Here is a 25985-nt window from a genome sequence, read left to right on the forward strand (position 1 = left end):
CAGCTTGTAGGTCTACATAACACACAAGGGAAATGTTGGAGTCTCATGATAGCACATCCCATGACATTTTGGAGGGGCTTGTCGGAGTATAGAGCACTCTGGACCGAAAATGTCCGGATTAAAGTCCTCTTTTTGAGTACTCGGCTGTTCAGCAGTTATTTATCAGGCTGGCAGCTTCTGTACAGGAGAATGTTTTCTTTGCAGCCTGCACAGAGCTACACAGCAGAGACCTTCCAGTGACGTTCCCAGGGATGTAGCTAGGATTTTAAGAAGGGGGGGGGTCCAACCATTATAATGGGGCTTGGGTGCGGCAGCGCAGCAGCACACACTATTCATTTTTCTAATGGAAGGAGGGGGGTCCGGAACCCAAGAAACCCCCCCCCCTTGGCTACGTCCCTGGCGTTCCTGCTTCATGTGCATGTCTCCTGCATGTTTGCATGTTTAATCCTGATTCTACATGCCCCAACAAGTTGCTCTCCGCCAAAAAGATGACCCAGAATCAGGATGCTATGATCCTGGTAGATCCCGGTGTGGAAGTGGTTTGGTTTGGTGGTTTTTCTTACTTTCTTTTCCTCTGTTAAGCCACTGTATCTGCTTTTGATTTAAATGGAAAGGCTGTTTTGACATGATCATGAGTCTCCTTTGTTGGAGGTCTTTAAGCAGAGGCTAGATGGCCATCTGTCAATGGGGATGCTTTGATTGGGAGTTCCTGCATGGCAGAATGGGGTTGGACTCCATGGCCCTTGGGGTCTCTAGGATTCTATGATTGGGTTTTTTTGGCAGGATTTGTTCAGAAGTCCCTGAGGCTGAGAGAGTGTCACCTGCCCATACTTTCCCGGTGGGTTTCATGGCGAAATGGGGAATTGAACCCTGTTCTCCAGATTAGCACCGCAGCTGAGTCTCAGAGATCCTATATCAAAACATTTGAAATAACACAAAACAGGTCTATCTCAGAATCATTACTATTTTGCCTAACCCTTCCTTACTGTTAAAACCCATCATCAGTGATACACCTTGATTAGCAGCCAAAAGGCACAACACACTTGTTGCAAGCTTTCAAAGCTCCATGGGTTTCTTCACCAGGCAAGATGTTACAAACCAAACAGGAGGGGAAGACACAACTGGAGATGTTTGTGGTGGAGTCTCCTCCTTTGGAGGCCTTTAAGCAGAGGCTGGATGGCCGTCTGCCGAGGATGCTTTGATTGGGAGTTCCTGCATGTCAGAAGGGGGTTGGACTGGATGATCCATGTATGATCCATGACCCTTGGATCCTCCTCAAACTCTGCAGTTCTATGATTCTGTGATGCCATGATCCTGTCACAGGGAGTGCTTTGATTGGGAGTTCCTGCATGGCACTGGATGGCCCTTGGAGGTCTCTTCCAACTCTTGGAAGACCTCCAGTTCTTTGGTTCTAGTCAGATGCCAAGCCAACACAGCTACCATTTGCTAGATGCAACCCATGCAACATGTTTCTTAAATGGCCAACGAACGCAGCAACCTCTTCGTGCCTTCCTTGCTGTATTATTATATTCGCTGCAAACTGGAGGTCCCTGAGCGCCCCTGCTGGCGGGTCCTGGGAATTGCACCGGAGAAGAAGCAGCAGCAGCTCTGCCGGGAAGGAGGGGGAGGGGGAGGGAACGTGGAGTTTCCTTATTTGGCTCGCAGCTTTGATTGGATCCCTGGCCGAGCGCCCCGCCCCTTGTGCACCCCGCCCCCAGACCCGAGCCTTTAAAAGGGGGCTCCGACGGGGCGCGCAGCTCAGTCTGTCTGCGGCGGAAAGTTGAGGGCGGTGGGTTTGCTGCTGCGTCAGAGGCGCGTGAGGCGAGGATGGCGGCGGAGACCCCGGAGGAGGTGAAGCGCCTGCGGGAGAAGCTGGAGGGGCTCCGGGCGAACCTCGTCTCGGCGGCGGTGAGGGAGGCAGGGCTGCGGAGGAGGCAGGTGACGGTGGGGAGGACCCCTCTGGGCCCAGGAGGAGCGGGAGAAGGAGGCGCCCAGCAGGGGCTCCGGAGGAGGCAGGAACCACTGGGGCTGTCTTGGGAAAAGCCGGTTTGTATTGGAAAGGGCTAAACTCAGCTTCCTCCTCCCAGGATTTGGAAGAAATTGGAGCAAGGGAGCGGAGAGGCCTGGGAACTACAAGTGCTTTAATCCCACTTTGTATACGTTACGTATACTTTACATACACTACATAGCCGTTTAATCCCACTTTATATACACTACATAACACTGCTATGCAAAGAATATGTGGTGTGTGTACTTTACATAGCACTACCTAACAGTTTGACTTTACTTTGCACGCACTACATATGCTTTACGTGCACGACATGGCGGTTTAACCCCACTTTAATTGCCATGGGAATACATCCTTAGGTGACCTTGGGGTTTGCACTTTCTGGATGGGTGCCTTCAATTACCTTTATTTTATAGAGCGCTGTAGGCCTTGCGCAGCTTTTTACAAAGCAAAACGACAACAAAGCAGATAAAAGCCTGCGTACGGCGTACATTTTCTTGGCAAGATTGGTTCAGAGGAGGTTTGCCATTGCCATCCTCTGAGGCCGAGAGAGTGTGACTTGCCAAAGGTCGCCCAGTGGGTTTCCGTGGCCGAGCCAGGATTTGAACCCTGGTCTCCAGTGTCCGGCATTCAAACCACCTTGCAGTTTAGGGTCCAGTATTTAGAATTCCCAGCCAAACTACGTATCCCATCTGTCCATAGACTGGAATGGCAAGAGGCCCCAGAGCAGAAGTAGTCAAACTCAGACCCTGCAGATGTTTTGAGAGTGTGGCTTTTATGTATTATTATATACAAAGGGCCTCAATGATCCACCCTTTACCACTTTCAAGGATGTTTAAAGCTTGACTTTGTAAAGTTCCTGATGGGAAATGAATGCCATCCTAGTAAAAAATTAACCAAACATTTGGTCTTGGGACGGAGGTACAGTGGGTCCTTGTTATCCGCTGGGACCCTCCATAGTCGCTAAGGTTAGGGGAACAAGACCCCCGTGAATATGGAGAAACCACAAATAACAAAAACACTGTTTTTACCTGAGAGGACACCTCTCTAGGAATTTCTAGATCCTCCAGTGCAACTCTGTGGTCAATGTCCAACATACACTGACCATAGAATGGCACTGGAGTAGCTACAAATGGTCTTTCAGTGCAACTTCTAGTTAAAGTTGACCACAGAGTTGCACTGGAGGACCTAGATAGTCCTAGAGAGAACATAGTAATGAAATCCATGAATAATCAAAGCTGCAAGTATGGAGGGATGACTGTAGAAACAAAACCCTGCCTATGGCACACAAAGAAACCACAAACAAGATTATAAAAAATTAATAAAACATTACTTCAACAAAGTTAAGACAATACTATAAAAGTGTAAACTAATACAAAAAATATATCATGAAATATATGGACATAAGATCATTTATTATTAATAATTCAAATTATTAAGCTTTATAGAGCTCTGTAAGTTTACACAGCGCTGTACATACAATCAGTTAAAAATAGAATAAAATAAACCTGCCTAAGGCGTACATTCTACTAAAATAATTTAACGTAATACATATTAATACATACTAACATTAAATAATAAAATATAGCAAACAACAAATAAAAAAATAAACTTATGATAGCAATCAAGTGTTGTCTGGGAACGCTTCCTGGAACAAAATGATGCTCCGTATATAAAATGGAAAACTGGGACATTTTAAGAGTAGCCCAAAAAGTGGGATGACAGAGGATTAATCAGGATTCTTCCTGCCAAATCAATTGCGACCATTGGAAGGTATACATTCGTGGCTCCTCTCTCTTCACAACAACAACAACAACAACTTTGTGATGGTAGTTCATCCTGAGAGAGAAGTGATTGGCTGAAGTCGTCACCTAGAGAATTTCATGGTTTCATTAAGATCTAAGCCTGCCTCAGTCCAATATTTTACCACTTATAGTTGGCCCTCCATATCCACGGATTTTTTTATCCACAGATGCAAGCATCCATGGCTTAAAAATATATATTTTTATAAGTGTAAATTCCAACTAGCAAACCTTAATTTCTCTCCTTCTCCCGCTTTTCCTCTTTCGACTTTTATCAAACGTTCAAAAAAGACCAAAGCGTAGCGGGATGCTCCTGCCAGTATCACACAATAATGTGAAGATTATCACACGATTATCCCATGAATAAAGAGGAATTCTAGTGCCATTTTTTGTTCTCGGGATTTTCCCCTGAATAAAAAGCAGCGCTACAATACCTCTTTATTCACACGATAATTGTGGGATAATTGCAATATTGCATAACGTTGTTCACGATATTGATGGGAACATCCCGCTATGCTCCCGTCTTTTTTGCCCATGTAATAAAGTCCTTTGTCCTCAGCTTATTTTTGTTGTTGTAAATTCAGTTCAAAGGACGAAAGTAGTTTGAACTCAGTTTTTTCCTTGCTCTTCCCTGTAGGCTCAGGAAAAAGCAAACAGTTGCAGCCTTTCCTAGACTGTCTCTTCTTCCTCATGAATAACTATTGTCATCTTCTTATTGTTCTGTGCTTTCAAATCATTTCCAGCTGATGGCAACCATAAGATAAACCTATCACAGGGTTTCCTGAGGTTGAGAGAGTGTGACTTGCCCAAGGTCACCCAATGTGTTTCTGTGGCTGAGCATCGATTTGAACCTTTTTGTCTCCAGAGTTATCATCTTGACCAGGGGTAGGCAAGCTTTTTGAACCAGGGGCCGGGTTGCTGTCCCTCAGACAACTGGGGGGCCGAAGCCAAAAATTAAATAATTTTAAAAAAATTTAAAAATTAAATAAATAAATAAACCGGGACAAATGTAGAACAAAATTTTCAAATGGAGGACACTTTTTTTTAAAAAAATGGAGGACACGCAAAAAAAATTGCTGATTTTTTAAAAAAATGTTAATATAAATGCATGTTTTGGAGGCTTCTATAGACAATTGCCCCCCTTGCCCGTCGCTTGCCCCCCTTGCCTGCCGCTTGCCCCCCCCCTTGCCTGCCGCTTGCCCCCCCTTGCCCACCTCCTCCTGATAGGCCAAAGGCCCCACGCCCTCATGCGAGAGGCCAAAGGCTCCGGCAGCAATCGGCAGCAGGACCGGGCGGGGGCCGGTCCCAAGGCCTTGCCGGGCCGCATCCGGCCCGCGGGCCGCAGGTTGCCTACCCCTGATCTTGACCATTTTCTATGTGACCAAATGCATGCTAGTTTTTGTCAGTGAAATGTTGGAAAGCGTGTGAGACAATAGAAAAAGGAGAAAATCATGATCTCTCTAACTCAGATTTTTCTTTCCTTCTTTCTTTTAAAGTCCCCTGCTCCTTGAGTTTGAAAATAATAATAATAATTACAGTTTATTTGTAAAGAGCTATAAATTTGCATGGCACTGTACATGCTGAATATGTAAAATATAATAATAATAATACACTTTGTAAATAATAATAATTATAATGTTTATTTATAAAGTGCTGTAAGTTTGCACAGCGCTGTACATGCTGAATATGCAAATAATAATAATAATAATAATAATAATACACTTTCCAACTGAATTCAGCAAATTCATCTTTATTGTAATTAATATTTTGCAGGTTGACTCTGTTTTATCTGGAATTCTGAATGCCAAAATACTCCAAAAGCAAAACCTTTTTTTCATGGGTGGCTGAGATAGTGAGGCCTTTTCTTTCTGATGGTTCAGTGTGCACAACCTTTGTTTCATGCAAAAAATTATTTAAAATATTGTATATAAAATGGCCTTCAGGCTATGCTTATGAGATGCATATGAAGCATAAATGACTTTTGTGTTTAGACTTGGGGTCCCATCTCCAAATCTCATTATGTATGTATATGCAAATATAGGTATTCTAAAATAAACAAAAAGAAACAAAAGTTCAAAATTCAACACACTCCTGGTGCCAAGCATTTTGTGTAAGGGAGACTCAGTCTGTGTGCCATGCTTCCAGTTTGGGACTCATGGCATTTAAAAAATAAATAAACGTAGCTTGTAATTTATAGCATACAAAAGCCAGTAATTTATAGCATACAAAACATAGCCAGTAATATATAGCATGCAAAAGTTTAAAATGTAATGAAACTACCAAAAAAATTAAAGCCAGTTAAAACTATAAACGTTGGCTGAAAAACATCCTGCAAATGCGGGTATTTTCAACTTTCTGTTCGGGTTAACACCAAACGGCATCCACAAATGCAAACAGCAAATGTGGGTTGTTTTCAGTTTAAATTAATTTCTGCACAGGATTTGCCCCGAGTGATAAACTCCTATGCCTCCGAATCTTATCCGAAGGGGTGTCATGCAGAAGATGGAGGCAGCCTGTTTTCTGCTGCTCCAGCAACTAGCAACAAACCAGTGGATTCAAGTTACAGTTGGTCCTCCACATTTGCAGCTTTCACTTTTGCGGATTTGATTATTTGAGACTTTGAGCCTTATCACACGGAGGGTTTTGCAGCTCTGTTCTGACGCGACTGTGGGTCCAACCATGTGGATTCACGCTAAAACATTATGTATTATCTCACATGATTGCTTTCTTTGGGGGGGTTGTTGCGAGGCACTTCCGCAGTCAATCCAAAGTGACTCCTCATTTTGGTGAATTCGGTAACAAGCAAATTCACAAAAATTGCTTCTAAGCTCACTTCAGTTTCACTCAAAATTGGTCTGGTGTGGAATGCAACTTTGCTTCTGTCCTGGTACACCCCCCCCCCAAACCTCCAAGGTGGCAAATTTCCCATGATGCTGTGCTGCAGTTTTGCCCCATTTGCTTCCGGTGCTTGGAAGGGTTGTTTTAGATGTAGATGACAGGGATGGAGGGAATTAAATGGAGGGTAGATTTAGATCTAGATAACAGGGGTGAAGGGAATGAAATGAAGGGTAGATTTAGATGTAGATGGCAGGGATGAACTGAATTAAACAGGAGGCTGGAGGGAGAGATGGGAGCAAAGGAGGGGGCCATTGGAGGCTGAGGGGAGAGATGACAGGAACAGTTAATGTGAACATTCATGTGAAAGTGGAACCAGAAAGTGGCCCCCTTCTTCACCCCGGAAGCGTAAAAGGTCTCGATGCGTTCAGACCCCCACTGAGCATGCGCAAGGGTGCCAATTCAAATCGTTGAATCCACATGGTATGTACTGGTGTGGTAATTAAAGTGATCTCACTCCACTTTGACTCAGGAATCGCCACAATTTTGTTCTTCACGTGTGATAATGCATCACGTGAATTACCTTCGATTCGAAGTAACCCTGCTTTCCCCTTGCTGTGGAAGGGCTCCAGATTGGAGTTCCAGTTTCACGTGTGATAAGGTCCTGTGATTAATATGTTATCTCTAGGAATCTCGAGGTCCTCCAGCACAATTCTGCCAGAAGTTAACCATAGAGTTGTGCTGAGGATCCTCGAAATTCCAAGAGAAAACCCTTCTCTCTAGGCATTTGTAGGTCCTCCATGCATGATTCTGTTATAATCAACTTCTGGCAGATGTTGACCATACAGTTGCACTGGAGGACCTGGAGATTCCTACAGAGGGGTTCTTTCAGGCAAAAAATAGTTTTCTTGTGGGTTTTTCAGGCTATGTGGCTGTGTTCTAGAAGAGTTTATTCCTGACATTTCACCAGCATCTGTGGCTACAGATGTCGGCAAAATGTCAGGAATAAACTCTTCTAGAACACAGCCACATAGCCTGAAAACCCCACAAAAAACTATGGGTGCCAGCCATGAAAGCCTTCAACTTCACCAAAGGAATAGTGTTTTTTTTTATTTGCAGTTTTTCCACATTCATGAGGGTCCTGCACCCCTAATCCCAGCGAATGTGGAGGGATCACTGTTCAAGAAATTGGAATTAAATACAAGATTTACCAGAACGTTCAAGATTATGAAATTACAAGCAACGAGATGCGGCCTAAACATTTAGAAAAACTTTCTGGTGCCATTCTTTGTTTTAATCATTTTCTTCCCCCCCACTCTCTCTTTCTTGCCTATTCTTCTTATAGAAAATCACTCCCTTTCAACTAGGAATATTTCCAGGCATGTCATTGGTCAGCTGTTACAACTTTTCACAATTGCCATTCTTTTTGTTGCCCAGGTGGGAAAGAAAGGAACCAGCCAACAACTTTGAGTCATTGCCCTGAAAGGCTAGAAGACCAACAGAGAAGGCCAAGGAGGCCATTTCTCCACCTTCTCAACATTTCGGGACATTTCAGAGCAAAGATATTTTGTCAGGAATATCCCTCTTCCCCCCCCCCCCCCAGGGTCATCATTTGTTGTCTGCTTTTGAGTGGGAAGAAGCCCAAGTGAGGGCAATGGAGGAGTAAACGTCTTCAACTCCAGAAACAGAAGAGGTTGTGGCCAAAGCTGAAGAAGCCACCAACATCCTTGAAGTGGACTATATGGCTGGACCACCCAAGTGGGGCGTATTACAAAACAGGAGAGGGGAAACATTCAGAACAGGGGAACCATGCTGGGAAAATGACAAGAAGGACGTTCGGAGGACACTGCAGCCCATTCACACAAGAGGGGAGAACCCAGAGATGGCTGAGACATCCCAATGGGATGATACTAAGGCCTTCCTGGCCTCCTTTGAGCAAGTGGCCCAAGCCTGCCAATGGCCTCGAGAAGAGTGGGTAGCCCGGCTTTTGCCAGCTCTCAGTGGTAAAGCCAAAGAGGCATATCATGCTCTGGAAATCGGAGACAAAGAGGACTATGGGAAAGTGAAGGCTGCCATATTGCAAGGTGACACCTGGAGAATGGAAATGCAGCGCCAACACTTCCGAGAGTTTCGCTGCCAGAGGGTGGAAGATCCCCAAAGGATTCACAGCCAAGTCCAGGAGCTTTGCCACCGGTGGCTGAAGCCGGAGAGACGAAGCAAGGAGCAGATCCTGGAGCTATTGATCCTGGAACAATTCCTGGCCAGTCTCCCCCCAGATCTGCAAAGTTGGATCCGAGCAGGAGGCCCAGACACCTGCTCTCAGGCCCTGGCTTTGGTGGAGGACTTCATGATGAGAATGGAAGAGGCAGGAAAGGGGAAGAAGATTCAGGTGAAGCTGGAATATTGAATTTCAATTCAGTGTTGATAATGGGACAGAATTTTGTTTGGTTTCCAAAACCACCTGCAGTTATTGAAAGCAGACAGACTGAAAGACCAAGGCAGACATCCAGACTGATTGAAAAGTCCCGGATATTGTTCTTGTTGACGGGGTACAGACCGCCCAAAAAGGGTGGTCTGCCGGCACCTTGTTTTGCCGTGCGAGGAAGCTGCATTGGACAAACCGTGCAGCTTCCTCGCGCAGCAAAAAGAACTTGCCAATGGTGCACTTGCGATGTCACAAGGGGTGCAATGTGTGTACAGGGTGCCGCCATTTTGATGCCCTCGTCATGGGCTAGGAGTGAGGCACATATGGGCAGTGCGCCCTCGGCCAACCCCTAGCACGTGACTAGGGCGCACTATAGGCCCGTTTGGCTAGGGCCGTTGTTTCCAGTTTGATGCAGGATTAAAATAAATCAAACTGAAGAGCCAATATAAAAAGTCTCTGGTCGTACTGGGAGCAGACAGAAAATATTCTGGGAGAAGCAAAATGTGTATAGAGCTCTAAAATAAAACCGGAAAGCATACGGACAAAACCTAGGAGTTTTTGGCCTTTTTAAGGCTGCATCTGCACTGTAGAAATAATCCAAGTTGACTAGGCTGACCAAATTTCCTTGAGACAAAAACAGGACATTATAATGGCAAAAACAGGACAGGGTTATGTAGTAGTCCATATTCCTGAAAAAGTAAGACAATAAGAGATGTTTCATTTCATGAATATATTGAGCTAACAATTATTCTTCAGTAACAGAATTAATACAGAAATTTAGGGAGGCGTAGAGGGGAACTGTATTTCACCATGATCGTACCACAAATATTTTTCTGATGAAGTAATCTTACACAGCAAATTTTGATCTTTCAACATCTTATCATAAGACTTCTTACACTTTATGGCACATTTTTTTTAACAACTACGATTTCAAACAGACATCTTCAAAGCATTTTCACAACATAACGGCATTTTTCTCAATAATGGGACAAAATTGACATTTATATTAAAAGACAAGACAGTTTGGAAATATGAAACAAACGGTACTGTCTTGTTTAAAATGGTACATACTGTATAGTCAGCTTAAAGTTGACATCACTTTTAATTGCCATGGTTCAATATTACGGAATTCTGGGAACTGTTGCTTTGTGAAACATCTGGATTATTTCTGCAATGAGGATGCAGCCTAAGTCTGGACAAACCCTCAATTAAAAACAGAGAACAGAAAGTGCTTAGTAAACACTGAAGTCCTTAACAGCATGTGCTGAACTCCATTTCATTAAGAAAAGAAAAATACAATTGGCCCTCCATATCCACAGATTCTTTATCCGTGGAGTCAACCATCCACGCTTTGAGACATATATATATATATATGTATATATATACACACACACACAATATTTTCAAACTGTGGATAGTTGAATCCATGGATATATATATATATATATATATATATATATCTTCTAAAAGTGCACATCGATTTTGCCATTTTATATAAGACCATTTTACTATGCTTTTGCATTTGGTGGAATTTGAGCATCCACGGATTTTGGTACCCATGGGGTGTCCTGGAAGCCAACCCCAGCAGATGCAAGGGACCCCTGTATTCCTCATTTTTTCCAAAACATTGTAGCTTGCATTTTCTAAAGATAAAATTTTAAAAAGAATTTTTAAAAATGCTTTTAGAAGTTTGGAAAAGGGTATGATGGTATGTGTGCAACATCCTACTTACCACTGTTTTTGTACAATGGGCCCTTGGTATCTGCTGGGGTTTGGTTCCAGGTCCCCCCATGGATACCAAAATCCATGGATGTTCAAGTCCCATTATATACAGTGGTGTAGTAAAATGGTGTTCCTTTTATAATTTGGCAAAATCAAGGTTTGCTTTTTAGAATTTATATTTTCAAACCGTGGATTGTTGAATCTGCGGCTGAGGGTGACAGCATTAATTACTTACTGCACACCTAGTGGTTCCACCAATTTAATTAATTATAGATAGTTGCAACTGCACTACAGGCACATAGATATACAGTCAGCCCTCTGTATCCATAGACTGAATCCACAGATTCAAGCATCCATGGCCTGAATATATATATTTTTAAATATATAAATTCCAAAAGCAAACCTAGAAGTTTATCATACGAAGTTTATCCTGTGAATATCCCGGAAAAATTGCTTAATTACACGAGACAATTTCACATGACGACACACAAAACCTGCCATTAATGTGGTCACAAAGAAGCATTAATGCGGATCTTTTTACTTTTGGGATTTCAGCGAAAATGCATTTCTGATATCACTTCATTTGCGCAATTGCATGTGATAATCATTTGTGCAATTCACCATCTCTGCTTTATTTGTGGGATGTTTTAAATGCGCTTTAATCTCTGGAATGCTGAAATTAGCTCCAGCATGATAAACTTCCTAGATTTTGCCATTTCATACACGGAGCTCCATTTTACTGTGCCATTGTTTTTTATGGGACTTGAGTATCCATAGATTTTGGTATCCACAGGGGATCCTGGAGTTAAAACCCAGCAGATAGCAAGGCCCCACTGTAATGATGAGAACATTATGCCTATTGCAACTCACTGCACTATGCATAGGAGCGGGCATGGGAAACATGACTCTTTTGACGGACAGTTCCCAGAATCCTGTGCTATGCTGGGGGATTCTGGGAATTGTTGGTTAGAAGAAGATAATGTGTCCAGTCTGTGAGCTGTGATAGGCAGTGGGGACCTTTTCTACTATATTCACAGCTCTGTATCTGAACCTGCTTCAGAAACGGAAGATTTCCAAGAAACCAATGATCTGAAAAGCATTTAATGGAGGGAGGGAGGAAAGTAGGTAGGTAGCTGTGAGGTCAGGCAATAAAAATGATAAGCAAAGTTGGTATTTCTGTTATTGGGTTGCCAAAATATCATTTAAAAAAACACGCACACACACACAAGATTTTGAGTCATTCAGAACGCAACATCATCAGGCATTACATTCCAAATTTTGGAACCCACAAGTGAAGAGATGTAAAGGATTCAAAAGCTTGTAGTGGTATAAAATGATATTTTGGCAGCCCTGTAAAAGTATTGCCCAGCTTGACTTTTTGATTTAGGGTGAAGAAAAAAGAAACTTTCTTGAATGAGACCCATAAGAGGAAAAGATTGAAGGGAACAGAAAGTATCTCTTGCTGCGCTATCACAGTTTCTCTTCCAGCCACCATATGACTGGGATCATTTTCTCTGTTTCAGAGGCCATTGAGGGAGGAGGGCATAGAGATGCTGGATGCAGGGGAGCAACCCTTGGATGCCTCAAATGAGCAGGTCTGCAAAGAAACCCCAAAAGACAGTGACATGGAGGTCAATCTGTTTGGTAAGGATGCACTCAGTCAGAGACGGGCCTAGTGAAGTCCATGGGTTGCATGAGGCCCCTGGGCTCCCCTTTTGTGGTTCCTGAAGCCTCCCATTAATCTCTCCAAAGCCCTCAATTTTATTTTATAAAAACCAGCATGATATTTGGGCAATTTGTTCCCTCAAACAATGCAGAAAGCTTGTCAAATGCATGAAAACACATGAAAATACCCCATGCAGCTCTGGTGCACAGAACCCCATAATGCCTCTAAATAATTTGGCTGCAAAATTCCACTCTCAAAATGGCAACCAGAAGTGACACCACATCACTTCCAGGTGCCATTTTGAGAAGGACTGCACAGGAAAATGAAAGTTTGGGGGCCTGCTTTGCGGGGGGGAGGTGATTCATGGTCTCAGGGGAAATTGAACTCTGGCCCCCACACTGTTGCCCACTCCCTCATTTTCTGCATCCATTGTGTTCGACTACAGCATGGTAGCTTATTGCCCTCCAAGAGTTGCTGGATGATCAACATCAATCCCAACCAGTCTGCCTAGTAGCGATTAGAGTAGATGCACCAGTTGAATTGTTCTTTTCAGTACAGTGTACTTTTTCTCATTCCACGTCTGATCTGACGTGCCGGATCTAGTACAGTCGGCCCTCTCCATATGCATGGATTCTGTACCCACGGATTCAACCATCCACGGCTTTAAAATATTCCAAAAAGCATACCTTGATTTTTCTATTTTATATAAGGAACACAGTTTCACTATGCCATTTTATTTAATGGGAACTGAGCATCCAAGGATTTTGGTATCCACAAGGGGTCCTGGAACAAAACCCCAATGAATACCGAGGGCCCAGTATATAAGGAGTGTATGAAACATAAATGAATGCCATGTTCAGACTTGGGTTCCATCTCCAAGATATCTTCTTATTTACAGTTGGCCCTCCACATTTGCAGCTTTGACTTTTTGGATTTGGTTATTTGCAGATTTGATTAATATGTTCTCTCTGGGAATCTCTAGGTCCTTCAGTGTAACTCTGGTGGAAATTGACCATAGTGTTGTGCTGGAGGACCTAGAAATTACTGGAGAAAATACTTCTCTAGGCATCTGTAGGTCCTCCAGCATGATTTTGTGGTTAACATCTGGCAGATGTTGACCACAGAATTGTGCTGGAGAATCTAAAGATATCTGGAGAGGTGTCCTCTCAGATAAAAACATAGGGCTTTTTAATTTGTGGTTTTTCCACTTTCACAGGGATCCTGTGCCCCTAACCCCAGTGAATGTGGAGATCCCACTCTTTGTGCAAACATTCCAAAATCTAAAAAACTTCAAAATCCAAAACACTTTTTGTCCCAAGCATTTCAGATAAGGAACACCCATATTAAACCAGTTTTCAAACTGATTTGAACAGGTTTAAATGGGAGTTGTTCACACTTGCGCCAAATTTCTGGCATGGTTTGCTGAGGGGTGCGCAGCGCCAAACCCATTTAAACCAGTTCTTCTGGATCCGTGGCATTCCCAGCTTCTTTTGAAATGAATCGATTCAGTGCAAATGTGAATGCACAGTCTATTTGATTCGGTTCCTGTGGTGTGGTAACCCCTGAGAGGCAGCTCCATGTTGAATTGATCCACTGCTGAATGTGAACGCAAAGTGGAATAAATTGAAATGGGTGGATTCGATCAAGGCTCGAATAGTGTGAACATCTATTTGGTGCTAAATTGCTTCATCGTTGACTCAAAAAAACAATTTATTTTGTAGTGAGAATGAGGCCTCAACCTGCTATAGCTAAGTATCTTCTCCTGATAGGAATCCATCTAGTTTTTCTGGGTCACTATCCTTTGGGAAAAAGAGTCTGTTATCTCATTTGCAATACTGCTAGACTGAGGCAGAACAACTGCTCTGCATGTTCTGAGAGGTAGCTCAGGTCTCCTGTGAAAAGAGACCAGTTGTGAACAATGAGTTGCAAAGAAACGCAGAATGGTGAAGGGTTTCAGCACCACTGAGGTTCCTTTAACACTCCAGAATCCAATTTCATTTATTTTCTGTAAGCCTTCTGGGGTCCAAAGTTATGAAAAAGATGGAATGTTAATTAACTAATTAACAACTAATTAATATTCCATTTTTTCTCACAACATGGGACCCCAGGAGGCTAGTAGCAATTTAAAACAATGTTCAGATAAAATCTTATTACAGGACGAATCCCCCTTATTCAAAATAATTACAGCTACATTCAAATGATGTAATCCTGCTTCGATCCTTGGAAGAGGTGGGACATATAAATAAAAAGTTGTTGTTGTTGTTGTTGTTATTAAAATGCTTGGATTTGGGTTGTTTTTTTAAATGTGGGAATATTTGCATATACATAATGTTTCATATACACCTTATACACATAGTCCAAAGGTAGCTATAGACATACATGTTTAATAATTGTGTACAAAATAAAGTCTGTGTACATTGAACCATCAGAAAGCAAAAGTATCACCTTCTCAGCCACCCATGAGAACAATTTTGGATGTTGGAGTATTTTGGATTTTGGAATTCTGGATAAAGTAGGTGCAATATGCACACAAAAGGGTTGGGGTTTTTAATCTATTTTTTAAATAGAATAATTTAAAGCCACATTTAAAATGTTATTAAAAATAGTAAAAATATAGCAAAGCACATTGAAAATACCTTTCTACCATATAACTTAAGAACCAAAGTCCTGCCTAAATAAATAGGTCTTTGCTAGCTAATGAAAAAAGAGGGGAGACGGAGCCAACCAAACTACAATGGGAAAGAGGTTATAAAACTGTGATTCTATTTAAACTGCTGTGACTCCATCCGGTGGACTTATGGGATTTGTAGTTAGGGAAGGCACTAAAGCTCTGGAGGAAGAATCCTAAATACCCCTCCCTAAATTGGAAATCCCAGGATTCCATAGGATGTTGCTATGGCAGTTGAAGCGGAATCATAGTGCTGTAATGGCATAGCACAGAAGGACCCTAAAACACAGGTTTTGTTGTGGGCCTTCAAGTTGTTTCCAACATCTGGTGACCCTAAGGCAAACCTGTCTTGGGGTTTTCTTGGCAAGATTTGTTCAGAGAGGGTTTGCCATTGCTTTTACCTAAGGCTGAGAGAGTGTGGCTTGCCCAAGGCCACCCAGTGGGATCGATGGCTGAGCTGGGTATTGAAGCCTGGTCCCCAGAGTCGTAGCCCAATGCTCAAACCACTATGCCATGCTGGTTGCCTCTGCCAAAATTTGCTCTTGTCAACCGATCTTAAAGGGACAGATTTCCTGCCCTTTGCTTCACCTGGTTTTCCTAAAGACAAAGAATGGACTGGTTTCTTTCTGAAGTCTCCTTACCATTCTTTACAGGCAGTGGAAACAAGTGGCCATGTCACCCCAGTTCATCGCTTCTTGAACAACAAGGAATGGTAGAAGCTGGGCTGAGAAAGGTACACATCATCTTGGTGGGATCAGGGCACTGGTGGGTTTAAGGCCAGTACTATACTGGAGCCATATCTGCCAACTTTTCTGTTAATGATCCTTTTTTCTTTTGTTGCTTACAGGATTTTCTTTTAAACAAAGGGCCCTTTCTCAGTACACAGTTGTAGCACTATTACTCCATTTTCATTGCCATTGCAACATCCTAAGGATTTTGTAGTTTCATGAGAGATTGAACATTTTCAGCCAAGGAGCTCCTAGTGCCTGCCTGCCTGCTGGCCGCCCACCCGCCTTGCCTGCCTATCTATCTATCTATCTATCTATCTATCTATCTATCTTTATCTAGCTCTGTCCATCCATCCATCCATCCATCCATCCAAGATATCTCATTCGCCCCTAGTCTACAAATGTCAAGATTCCATAGGATGCAGCCATAGAATTTTAATTCCAATTAAAATGGAATTATAGCACTACAATTTTGTAGTCCCTGGAAAGAACAAAATGCCTTCTGTGAGTCTTATATACCTTCTCATCTCCCATCTTCCCCTCCCCGTTTTAATTCAAAATGGTAGACATGATTTCCAATGTAAGTATACTTTAAGTGGGCTCATTTTAGGTCAAGAAGAGTCAAATTCTGTTTTTTATAATGCCCTTTCCAGCATAAAACAGGTCCAGGCTCTTCAAAATTCCCTTTAAATGGCAAATTCTTCCACCCTCTTTAATCTTCTAGGGGGAACTTTTAGGATTTAAAACTACAGGTGGAGTCTTCCTTATTTGAAATGCTTGGGGTTAGAAGTGTTTTGTATCTTGGATCTATTTATTTAGGGTTTTGGAATATTTGCATATATATAATGAGATGTCTTAGAGATGGGGCCCTAGTCTAAATACAAAATTCATTTATGCTTCATATGCACCTTATACACATAGCCAGAAGGTAGTTTTATTCACAATAGTTTAAATAATTTTGTGCATGAAACAAAGTTGGTGTTCACTGAAAGCAGAGGTGCCACTATCTCAGTCACTGATGTGGACAGTTTTGGATTTTGGAATATTTTTAATTTTGGAATTCTGGATAAGGGAGACTCAACCTGTAGCGCACTTTTCCTGAGTCAGGTGGATACTGTCCCTGCTAGGTTTAACTATAGTTCCCATCCATGTGGGGGTGTGCTTGTGGATAAATAGGTTGACTTCTTATGTAGGTTTATAACAAAGGCAGGAATGTGACTCCAAGTTCTGGATATCTGTGCTGCAACAGAACCTGATGGCTGAGGAAATGTGGTTTTTCTTTTCCCCATTTGTAGAGGGCAGTGAACTGTAAAGAAGCAAGTGGGGTGGCTTGGCTTGTAGCGGCACAGACTGAGGTTCAGCCCAGCCCAAAGACCATGTTTTGGGAAGTACAGCAGGAGAACAACAGAAATGTAATTTCTCTGGGTATGTATCTCTTCCAGTCATGTAAACATCACCAAATTGGGTCCCCACTTTTGAATCTGAAAGGGCAAATACTGAACAGAGAACTAGATATGCCTGCCCCAGTGACTGAGATCTGCTGGAAAGACTGTATTCTGTGTCCCACCAGTAGAGATGATATGATGCAGGAAGACTCACTTTCTTGGCTGTGTTTCCTCACTTGTGCAATGTCTTTCCTCGGCAGCTTCAATGGGGTAAACGTTGGTTTGCTTTTTAGTGCCAGGGAAAGACATGGCTTGTTGTTGTTGTTAGCTGCCCTCAAGTCAACTTTGACTCATGACAACCCTGTGGATGAGACATCTCCAAATCCCACTATCCTCCACTGCTCTGCCCAGGTCTTGTAGACTCAGGTCCATGACCTCCCTGATTAAGTCTATGCACCTGGCATACATTCTTCATCTCTACTGTCTTCTACATTTCCTAGCATTATTGTCTTTTCCAATGAGTCGTGCCTTCTCATGAGGTGGCCAAAATAAGACAGCCTCAGTTTCATCATCTCTGCTTTCAGAGAGCATACAGGCTTGATTTGTTGAAAGACCCATTTATTTTTTTTTGGCTGTCCACGGTATCCTCACCCTTCTTCTCCAGCACCATATCTCAAATGTGTTGATTGTCTTTTTATTCACTTTCTTCCCTGCCCAGCTGTCACATCCGTACAGGGTGATGGGGAAGATACATAAAACTACAAATCTCAGGATTCTATAGAATGGAGCTATGGCAGTTAAAGTGGTGTCAAATTGCATTACAGTGGACCCTTGGTATCCACTGTGGTTTAGTTCCAGGATCCCCCCACAGGATGGATGCGCAAGTCTTACTGTATACCATGACATAATAAAATGTTGTCCCTTATTTTAAATATCGCAAAATCAATGTTTTCTTTTATTTATTCATTTATAGGAATATTTTCAAGCCAGGGATAGTGGAATCCATGGATACAGAATCCATGGTTAAGGAGGGCTGACAGTATTCCTACAGTGTAGATGCACCCCAAATGGGTAACATTTCCAAATTCTCATCCTATTTTCAGGATGCTTTGATCGCATGCCAGCACATGGTGATAGAGGGCACTTTAGCCTGGATTTTGCCCTTTTATATATGGGACACCATTTTACTATGCCATTGTATATAACGGGACTTGAATATCCAAGGATTTTGGTATCCATGGGGAGATACCAAAATTTAAAGCAAATACCAAGGGCCCACTGTGATTCATAGGACCTTATCACATGGAGAAAATTGGGGGCTTAAACAACGATTATCCAACACAAAACACAGAATCCCAATTAAGATTTTCACACATATCACTATTAAATGGGCAATAAACAGCAACAAATCATTTTCAGAATTTCCCTGAAAATGATTTGTTGCTGTTCATAGCCTGTTTATTGCCTGTATAGCGATGTCATGTGAAAATCTTAATTGCAATATTGTGTTTTGAGCTGGATAATTGCTGTTTAAATCCCAGTTTTGCCCAATTTCACCCGTGTGATAAGGTCCATGGTGTTGGAAGGGGCTGCAGGAGCCATGCAGGAATACACAGTTAAAGTAGTCCTGAAATACCCATACAATCTTCACAATTCCTTTCCTCCCCTCTGCAGGTGATGGGAAGGAAACTCAGGTCAAGACAGGGAATCCTCAACTGGGAATATATAAGCCAGGGGAGATCTCCAGGCCTCCCCCACAAAAAAGCCAAGATGATGTGATGGTGAAGGAGGAGATGAAAAAACAAAGATGTGAATTGGATGAGCAACAAAGGAAGCAGTCCATGGAGAGGGAGACTGAGTGCAATGAGCTCCCCAACAATCATACAGCTACCACTATTGCAAATTTCACAACACACACAAAGGAGAAAATCCCCTTGTTCTCCAAGTATGGTCGAAAATATCGCTACATGTCAGAATTTGAAACGATCCTTGCTATCGAAGCCCACAATGAATGTCCTATGTCAGAGGGGACCTTTCAACAAAATTCCTGTTTGGATGAAACCCTGAAAACTCTAAGAGGAGAGAGAAGATCTGAGTTTGCCGAGAATGAGGAAGAAGACATAGAGAGACAGCTGAGGAATCGGGAAGAAGAGGCAACGACTGATTCTGATCAATTTGGGATGAGATTTAGTTATGCAGAAACACTCCAGAGAAATCAAGGAAAGCAGAGCGAAGTGAAACCATACCAGTGTTGGCAGTGTGGGAAGCACTTAAAACACAGATACTCTCTGCGTAGACATGAGAGAATTCATACTGCAGACAAGCCGTTCGAATGTCCTCACTGCAGCAAATGCTTTAGTCACAAAAGAGATTTTAACAGACATGAACTCACCCATACGCGGGAGAAGCCTTTCCAGTGCTCTGAGTGTGGGAAGAAGTTTTGCCGGAAGGATCACTTGGTTCTCCATCAAAGATCTCACAGAAGACAGAAACCCTCTGAATGCCTTTAATGGAGGAAATGGGTTTGATCAGAAAGGTAAATTTCATGGGCATCAGAGCGGCTTCCACAAAAAAGAGGGACAGGTGCGATACTCTGTGGTTAGCAGTGATGGTTTCAAGGTGGTTCCCTTTGAGAAATGTGAAGATTCCTCCACTTCTGCATAATCACTTTGTTGCTGTTGTGTGCCTTCAAGATCAACTTATGGCAACCCTATGGTGACTCTACTATGGGTTTTTCTGAGGCTGAGTGTATGACTCACCCAGTGGGTTTCCATGGCTGAGCAGGGACTCGAACCCTTGTCCACCGAATCATGGGAGTTTATCCCATGGGGTTTATTCCATACAGAAACAGGATTTAAAATGGGAATATCCCACAAAAGCGGGATTGTTTTGACATGATGTCAGGAATTAATGCGCACAGAAAGTAGACAAATCCTGCAAAAGCAGGATTGTTTTCACACGACCTCGAGGGCATTGAGATTTAAGCCGGCATTAAGCCGCACAGAAAGTGAACACAATCAGCTGCTTTTTACTTTCAGGATTCTCCCGAAAGGATGTAAACATCAGCCAATTTTGTCCAGTTTTTGTGCAGGCTATTTTCGTGTTAATATTCAGTGCTCCGAATGAGTCTGAAAAAGATCCTGCTTTTCTGGGATTTAAATCCTGTGTCTGAATGGGATTTAGGCACTTAGCCTCCTGTGTGATAATCTCTAAAGTTCAGTGTTCAAACCACTACAGAACCACTAGCATCTCTTCTAAGCTGGCCTGTTATCAAGTGCCCTTTACTCATTCCTTTTTTTTTCCATCTGTCTTTTGCTCTTGACAACTAGCTGACCACCATGGAGGAATCTTGCAGGGAATTCGATTAACTGGCCAGGCCTCTAGTTTCTGATCAGAGCTTGGGAAAGTGACTTTTTTTAACAACTCTGATAATGTTCAGAATCTACTGTCTGAAGCTCATGTTAGTGAGGTTGTGAATCTGTTCTGGGTTTTAGTCCAGACTTGAGAGGAAGTTGCCCGAGATACTGATCATCTTTTGGGTGTTGGCTCAGTATCTCCTTTAAACTTCATACTAAAACACAAACTGGATTTGTTGCTTTAATGATCCTGGAGATGCCACTGAGACAGGTGTGCTTCCTTCACCCCATCTCATTATTTATTTCATTTCCTTCATGTCCCTTTTTCTGTGGACCAAAAAAAGCCCTTTTAATTCTTCTTAACCTCTCTAGAAGCCTGAGCTGATTGTACACTTTAGCCTTTCTGACTTTCCCCCTACATGTCATGCTTGCTATTTGTTTGGATTCTTCTTTGGTGATTCCCCCGTTTCCATTTCTTGTACATGTTCTTTTTTGAGACTTAGCTCAGTTGACATCCATCCTGGTTTCTTTATGCACCTCCCATTTTTCCTCCTTATCAAAACTTTTTGAAACTGTGCCTTCAATATCTCCTGTCTCTGCGTATCAGGGGAAACATGTACCAGTCCTTTGTTACCAGCCTTCATACACAAAATCTAACATCTGACATCTAGCCCAGTGATTCCCAAACTCTGGTTCTCCAGGTGTTTTGGACTTCAGCTCCCAGAAGCTTCAGCTATCTTGACCAGTTATCTGGGATTCTGGGAGCCAAAGTCCAAAACTCCTGGATGGGGAGAGTTTGGGAATCACTGGCCTCTAGCCTTTAACTCTAATCCTCCAGCTGGTATGGGCAGTGGCTAGAAAAGTAATTTTTCACACACTCTTTCTGATCTCTGCTACAAAACAGTGTTTTAAAATTTACATTTTTAAAGCTGTTTTTAAAGCTTTAGTTGTAATTTTATCTCCTGAACAATAAATAGTCTTTTTTTAGGTAGGATCTCAAGTTAGCTTTCTCCCCTACCAATTTAGCCTTCTCCAAGTGTGTTAGAATACAGCTTGTACACATTCCATAAACCACAGTGACTGGGGATGAAGGGAATTGTAGTGCACCACAGCCTGATGACACCAGTTTGGGAAAGGCCCTCCTAACCCTGCTGAACTAAAAAGGTAATACCCTTTTTAGATTGATTTGGATGTTAGTTATGAATAAACCTGTTTTGGATTAAACTGTCGTTCCTGTCTTTGTTTTGGAAGAGCAGTTTGGTGTGGGAGTCTGTACTTCTTGACTAACTTGAAGTGTGTAGATGCCTAATACATTCTTACAAAGATGCAAAGATCTAAGTCTTGGGGGGGGGGGGTCTTCTTCATTTAAAAAAAATCTGTTTATCCAAAAGGAAATCTTAGAGCTTGAAAAAGGCGCACAAAGGACAGATCAGGGCCCACTTTACCACTGCAGAAGCATAAGATATTGATGGTTCTTTCATTTAGTTAAAACAAAACAGGAAGACAGCTTAGAGGTTGTGAATGAGCATGAAAACCAAGTGTATGGTTATAAAAATAAAACCACCAACCATATAAAGCCCTGATAAAAAGCCATGGTAATGCCACACTGAGAATAAGGTGCAGATTCTGGTCATTGCTCTTCAAAAGGGATTGTTATAGATCTGGGAGAAAGGCCAGAGGAGATGATCAAAATGATGAAGGGGTTGGAGAATGTGGAAAATACTGTAACATTTCAAACTTAATGGCTTGGGAAAGAAGTGGAAATGACAGCTGTGATTAAATGATGCATCTGTGGAGAAATTGGGATAGTCAATAAAACAGGTGAGCATAGCAGAGTATATGACCTGCACAGTAGGATGGTCCAAAAAACTCAAGTTATTCATATATACCTAGGCATCCTCTAATTTTTTTACACTGTATAACAATAGGCAGCACAGAAAATTTCAGCATCCTACAATAAAAGGAAAGCAGTGCTCAACGAATGTTATTTTTCAAAATTTTGCCTAAAATAACTTTTTTGTTTTATAAAAAGAAAACAAGAAGAAGCACTACATAATTTTGCTAAAGAATTGAAGTCAAAGTTGGAAATAATAGAACCAACTGTTGTTCACTGGGACGGCAAGATCTTACCTCATATTCTAGGTTCAGAAAAAGTAGACAGATTACCAATATTCATTTGCTAATGGAGAAGAGAAACTACTTGGAGCCCCAAAACTTGCTCCCGGCACAGGAGTAAATGCTGGCAACGCATTTCATAATGTTCTGAAATCATGGGATCTTGATGATAAAATTATTGGAATGGGTTTTGACACGACAGCAGCTAACAATGGAGCTAAAGATGTAGCATGCACCTTGACTGAACATAGAGTAAATAAAGAGTTACTGTGGCTTGCAAGTCTCCATCATATATTGGAAATAATTCTAAGCAAAGTATTTATGCTTAGGTCCTTCCAGCTTACCTGATATCCCTCTGTTCAAAAGGTTTAAGGAAACCTGGAATTCAATAGTTCATACTGATCATACACCTTTGGATTGTACTGCTGAAGAAGAGGACTTGAAAAACTACCATCAAGATACTGCTTCCACTTCTAGAGAAAAAGACCATCCCATCGATGTCTATTTAGAGCTATTTGAGTTGATGTTGGTATTGAGATAGGAGAGCGTTTAGACCAATTCACCATGCTCCTTGGATGGCCAAACTTATTTACACATATTAGTTGTACCTTTTCCAAACTCGGTGTTTTCCATCTCGTCCAGAGGGAAAACTGTAATTTGGAAAGATTTGTCAAGTTTAGGGCACTGTTGTATGTTAAAAACTGGTTTGAGGCTCCAGTCAGTGCAAATGCTGCCACAAATGACATGATCTTTGGGAAGGAGGCTAGAACATACAGTATTCTTGACAATGAGATAAGTATCACTGTAAGAAAAGCTCTACAGCCTCATGTATGGTATCTTTCTGATGAGCTAGTTGGCCTATCCCTGTTTTCAGATAAAGTTACTGAAGAAGAAAAATTTCGCATTGCTGAAAACATGACAAACATTCCTCCACATCGAATGGTAAGAGGATATCAAGATTTACTTAATGAAGAATGTGAATTGTCAGATTTTGCCAACTGCTATTTTGCTATTGTCAAAGTTGAAAATAGACCAGACATTCCTCACAAGGCCAAAACATCTAAAAGTAGTTAATGACATGGCAGAAAGGGGTGTTAAACTGTTCCAAGACTACAACAAGCTGATCACACATGAAGAAGAAGAAAAGCAATTGTTGCTGCAGGTTGTAGAAGCCCACAGAAAACAAGTTCCAACTGAACCAACAAAGAAGGCCCTTGTAGAAATCGTATAACCATCGACCTCAGAGAAGTGAATTTAATTTTTTTTCAAGTGTATTAACAGTATCAATTTAAGTTGGAAATGACCTGAAGGCACACAAAAATTATTATTATTATTATTATTATTATTATTATTTGCATTCCGCTCTTACCAGAATTGGGGCTCAGACAGGCTCAACAATGTTAAAAGAACATTACAATTGAAAACATAGAAAAGAGGTGCATTAAAAAAGGAATGAAACAATTAAGATATTAAAATAGATAACGACAACAACAACAACACAACCACTACCTTGATAAGAACCTTAATAATAAGGAAAGGGAAAAAAAGTTATGAAGATACAAGAGACATATTTATAATATGTATATGTATAACATGAACAGTAGGGGATAATAAGAGCAGTTTGAGGATCAGGATAAATTGATAGATAGGATGGAGGAACAAGATTAAGAAAAGAGATTATTTACATATAGAAATATGTGACAGAAACTAAAGGGGAATAAAGCAGGTAGAAAATGATTCAGGAGCGAAGGAGAGGAAGTCTCATGTTGTTTGTAATGTATATTTTTACAGACTTTGAAGATAAGATTGATTTGTTCATATTCGGTGGATATGAGATGTAGCGTTAAGGAAGTTTGAATGGAACTGGATTATAGATGTATTTAATGTGTTTTGATTTACTTTTATATATTACACATGTTTTATGTTATACACTTGTCCCTCCACATTCGCTGGGGTTAGGGGCACAAGACCCCTGTGAATGTGGAAAAACCGCAAATCACAAAAACACTTTTACCTGAGAGAATACCTCTCTAGGAATCTCTAAGTCCTCCAGTGCAACTCTGTGGTCAACACCTGCCAGACATTGACCATAGAATTGCACTGGAGGAGCTACAAATGCCTAGTGCCTAGTACTCTCTAGGAATCTCTAGGTCCTTCAGTGCAATTTTTGGTTAAAATGGACCATAGAGTTGCGCTGGAGGACATAGATATTCCTAGAGAGAACATATTAATAAAATCCATGAATAATCAAATCCGCAAAAGTCAAAGCCACAAATGTGGAGGGACAAGTGTATATGTTTATATGTATGTGTGGAATAAAATTATTATTATTATTATTAGAATAATAGAATAATAATATTCTATTAATAAGAGCTAAGATAATAATATTCTATTAATCTAATGATAACAATACCGTATATACTTGATTATAAGTCAGCGCCATGTATAAATCGAGGGCAAGTTTTGAGGCCAAAATTATGGATTTTGATATGACCTATAGATAAGCCGAGGGTAAAACTTAAGAGGCACATCGCAAAGGATCTAAAGGATGAAGCAAAGCAAAACAATGTCAAAGATCTTACAAAATCCCAGCAGACATAACTCTTTGTGTTTACTCTTAAGGCTGGATGGATGAGAGAGTAGAGGGGATCGGTGCTTCCAGGACAGATTATGCTCTTGCTTTTCACAAGGGAATTATTCTATTTTTTAAATAAGAGCTAAGATACAGTACTTACAGTGACCTGTGGATAGGTCAGCTGAGGTATTTGGGTCAATTTTCTAGACTTATACATGAGTATATACAATAATATATAACAACAACACTTTAATAATAATAATAATATATTCTAATGATAATAATAATAACAACACTGTATTATAATAATAAACCCACCTTGATCCAATATAGGGAGAGGCGGGATACAAATGATAATAATTATTACTATTATTATTATTATATTCTAAGAATAATGATGAAATGATGTATTCTATTCATCATCTTTAGAATATATCATCATCATCATCAGTATTATCATTAGAATACATTATTATTATTATTATTATTATTAGACTACAGTATTATTTTCATCAACATTAGAATACAGTATTATCATTATTATCATTATTAGTATATATTATTATTATAATACAGTATTATTAATATAATATGTAGAATGAGTGAATGATGATGATGTTGTTTTTGTATCATCATCATCATCATCCCTTCTTTGCTTCTTGGGCCAGGCTGTCATTCTGGAGCTGTCCGCCAGGGGGAG

At 41.3% G+C, this 25985-nt stretch overlaps 1 protein-coding gene across 6 annotated transcripts; it reads left to right on the forward strand.

The window, feature by feature from the left end:
• The first annotated feature begins 1772 nt into the window (after positions 1-1772).
• On the forward strand, positions 1773-21819 carry LOC149320733 (uncharacterized). 6 transcript variants are annotated; one of them, XM_089504855.1, is made up of 6 exons: positions 1773-1851; positions 8083-9034; positions 12316-12436; positions 15780-15859; positions 17150-17279; positions 18914-21819. In XM_089504855.1, exons 2-6 carry the CDS (start codon positions 8387-8389, stop codon positions 19747-19749), a joined length of 1815 nt encoding a protein of 604 aa, XP_089360981.1. In that variant the 5' UTR covers positions 1773-1851; positions 8083-8386; the 3' UTR covers positions 19750-21819. The 6 variants fall into 6 exon arrangements, with proteins under 6 accessions (XP_089360981.1, XP_089360977.1, XP_089360978.1 ...); XM_089504851.1 differs by having other exon boundaries at positions 1779-2046; XM_089504852.1 differs by having other exon boundaries at positions 1779-1934.
• The last annotated feature ends 4166 nt before the right edge of the window (positions 21820-25985 follow it).

Source organism: Sceloporus occidentalis, unplaced genomic scaffold (genome assembly GCF_023333645.1).
Source record: "Sceloporus occidentalis isolate IW3139 unplaced genomic scaffold, rSceOcc1.0.p SCAF_1, whole genome shotgun sequence".
NCBI lineage: Eukaryota > Metazoa > Chordata > Lepidosauria > Squamata > Phrynosomatidae > Sceloporus > Sceloporus occidentalis.

Coding starts and splice junctions, on each gene's coding strand:
- LOC149320733 (XM_089504855.1), top strand. CDS start 8,387: ATGGCTGGACCACCCAAGTGGGGCGTATTACAAAACAGGAGAGGGGAA. Junction 12,437..15,779: donor CATGGAGGTCAATCTGTTTG/GTAAGGATGCAC, acceptor CATTCTTTACAG/GCAGTGGAAACAAGTGGCCA. Junction 17,280..18,913: donor CAGAAATGTAATTTCTCTGG/GTATGTATCTCT, acceptor TCCCCTCTGCAG/GTGATGGGAAGGAAACTCAG.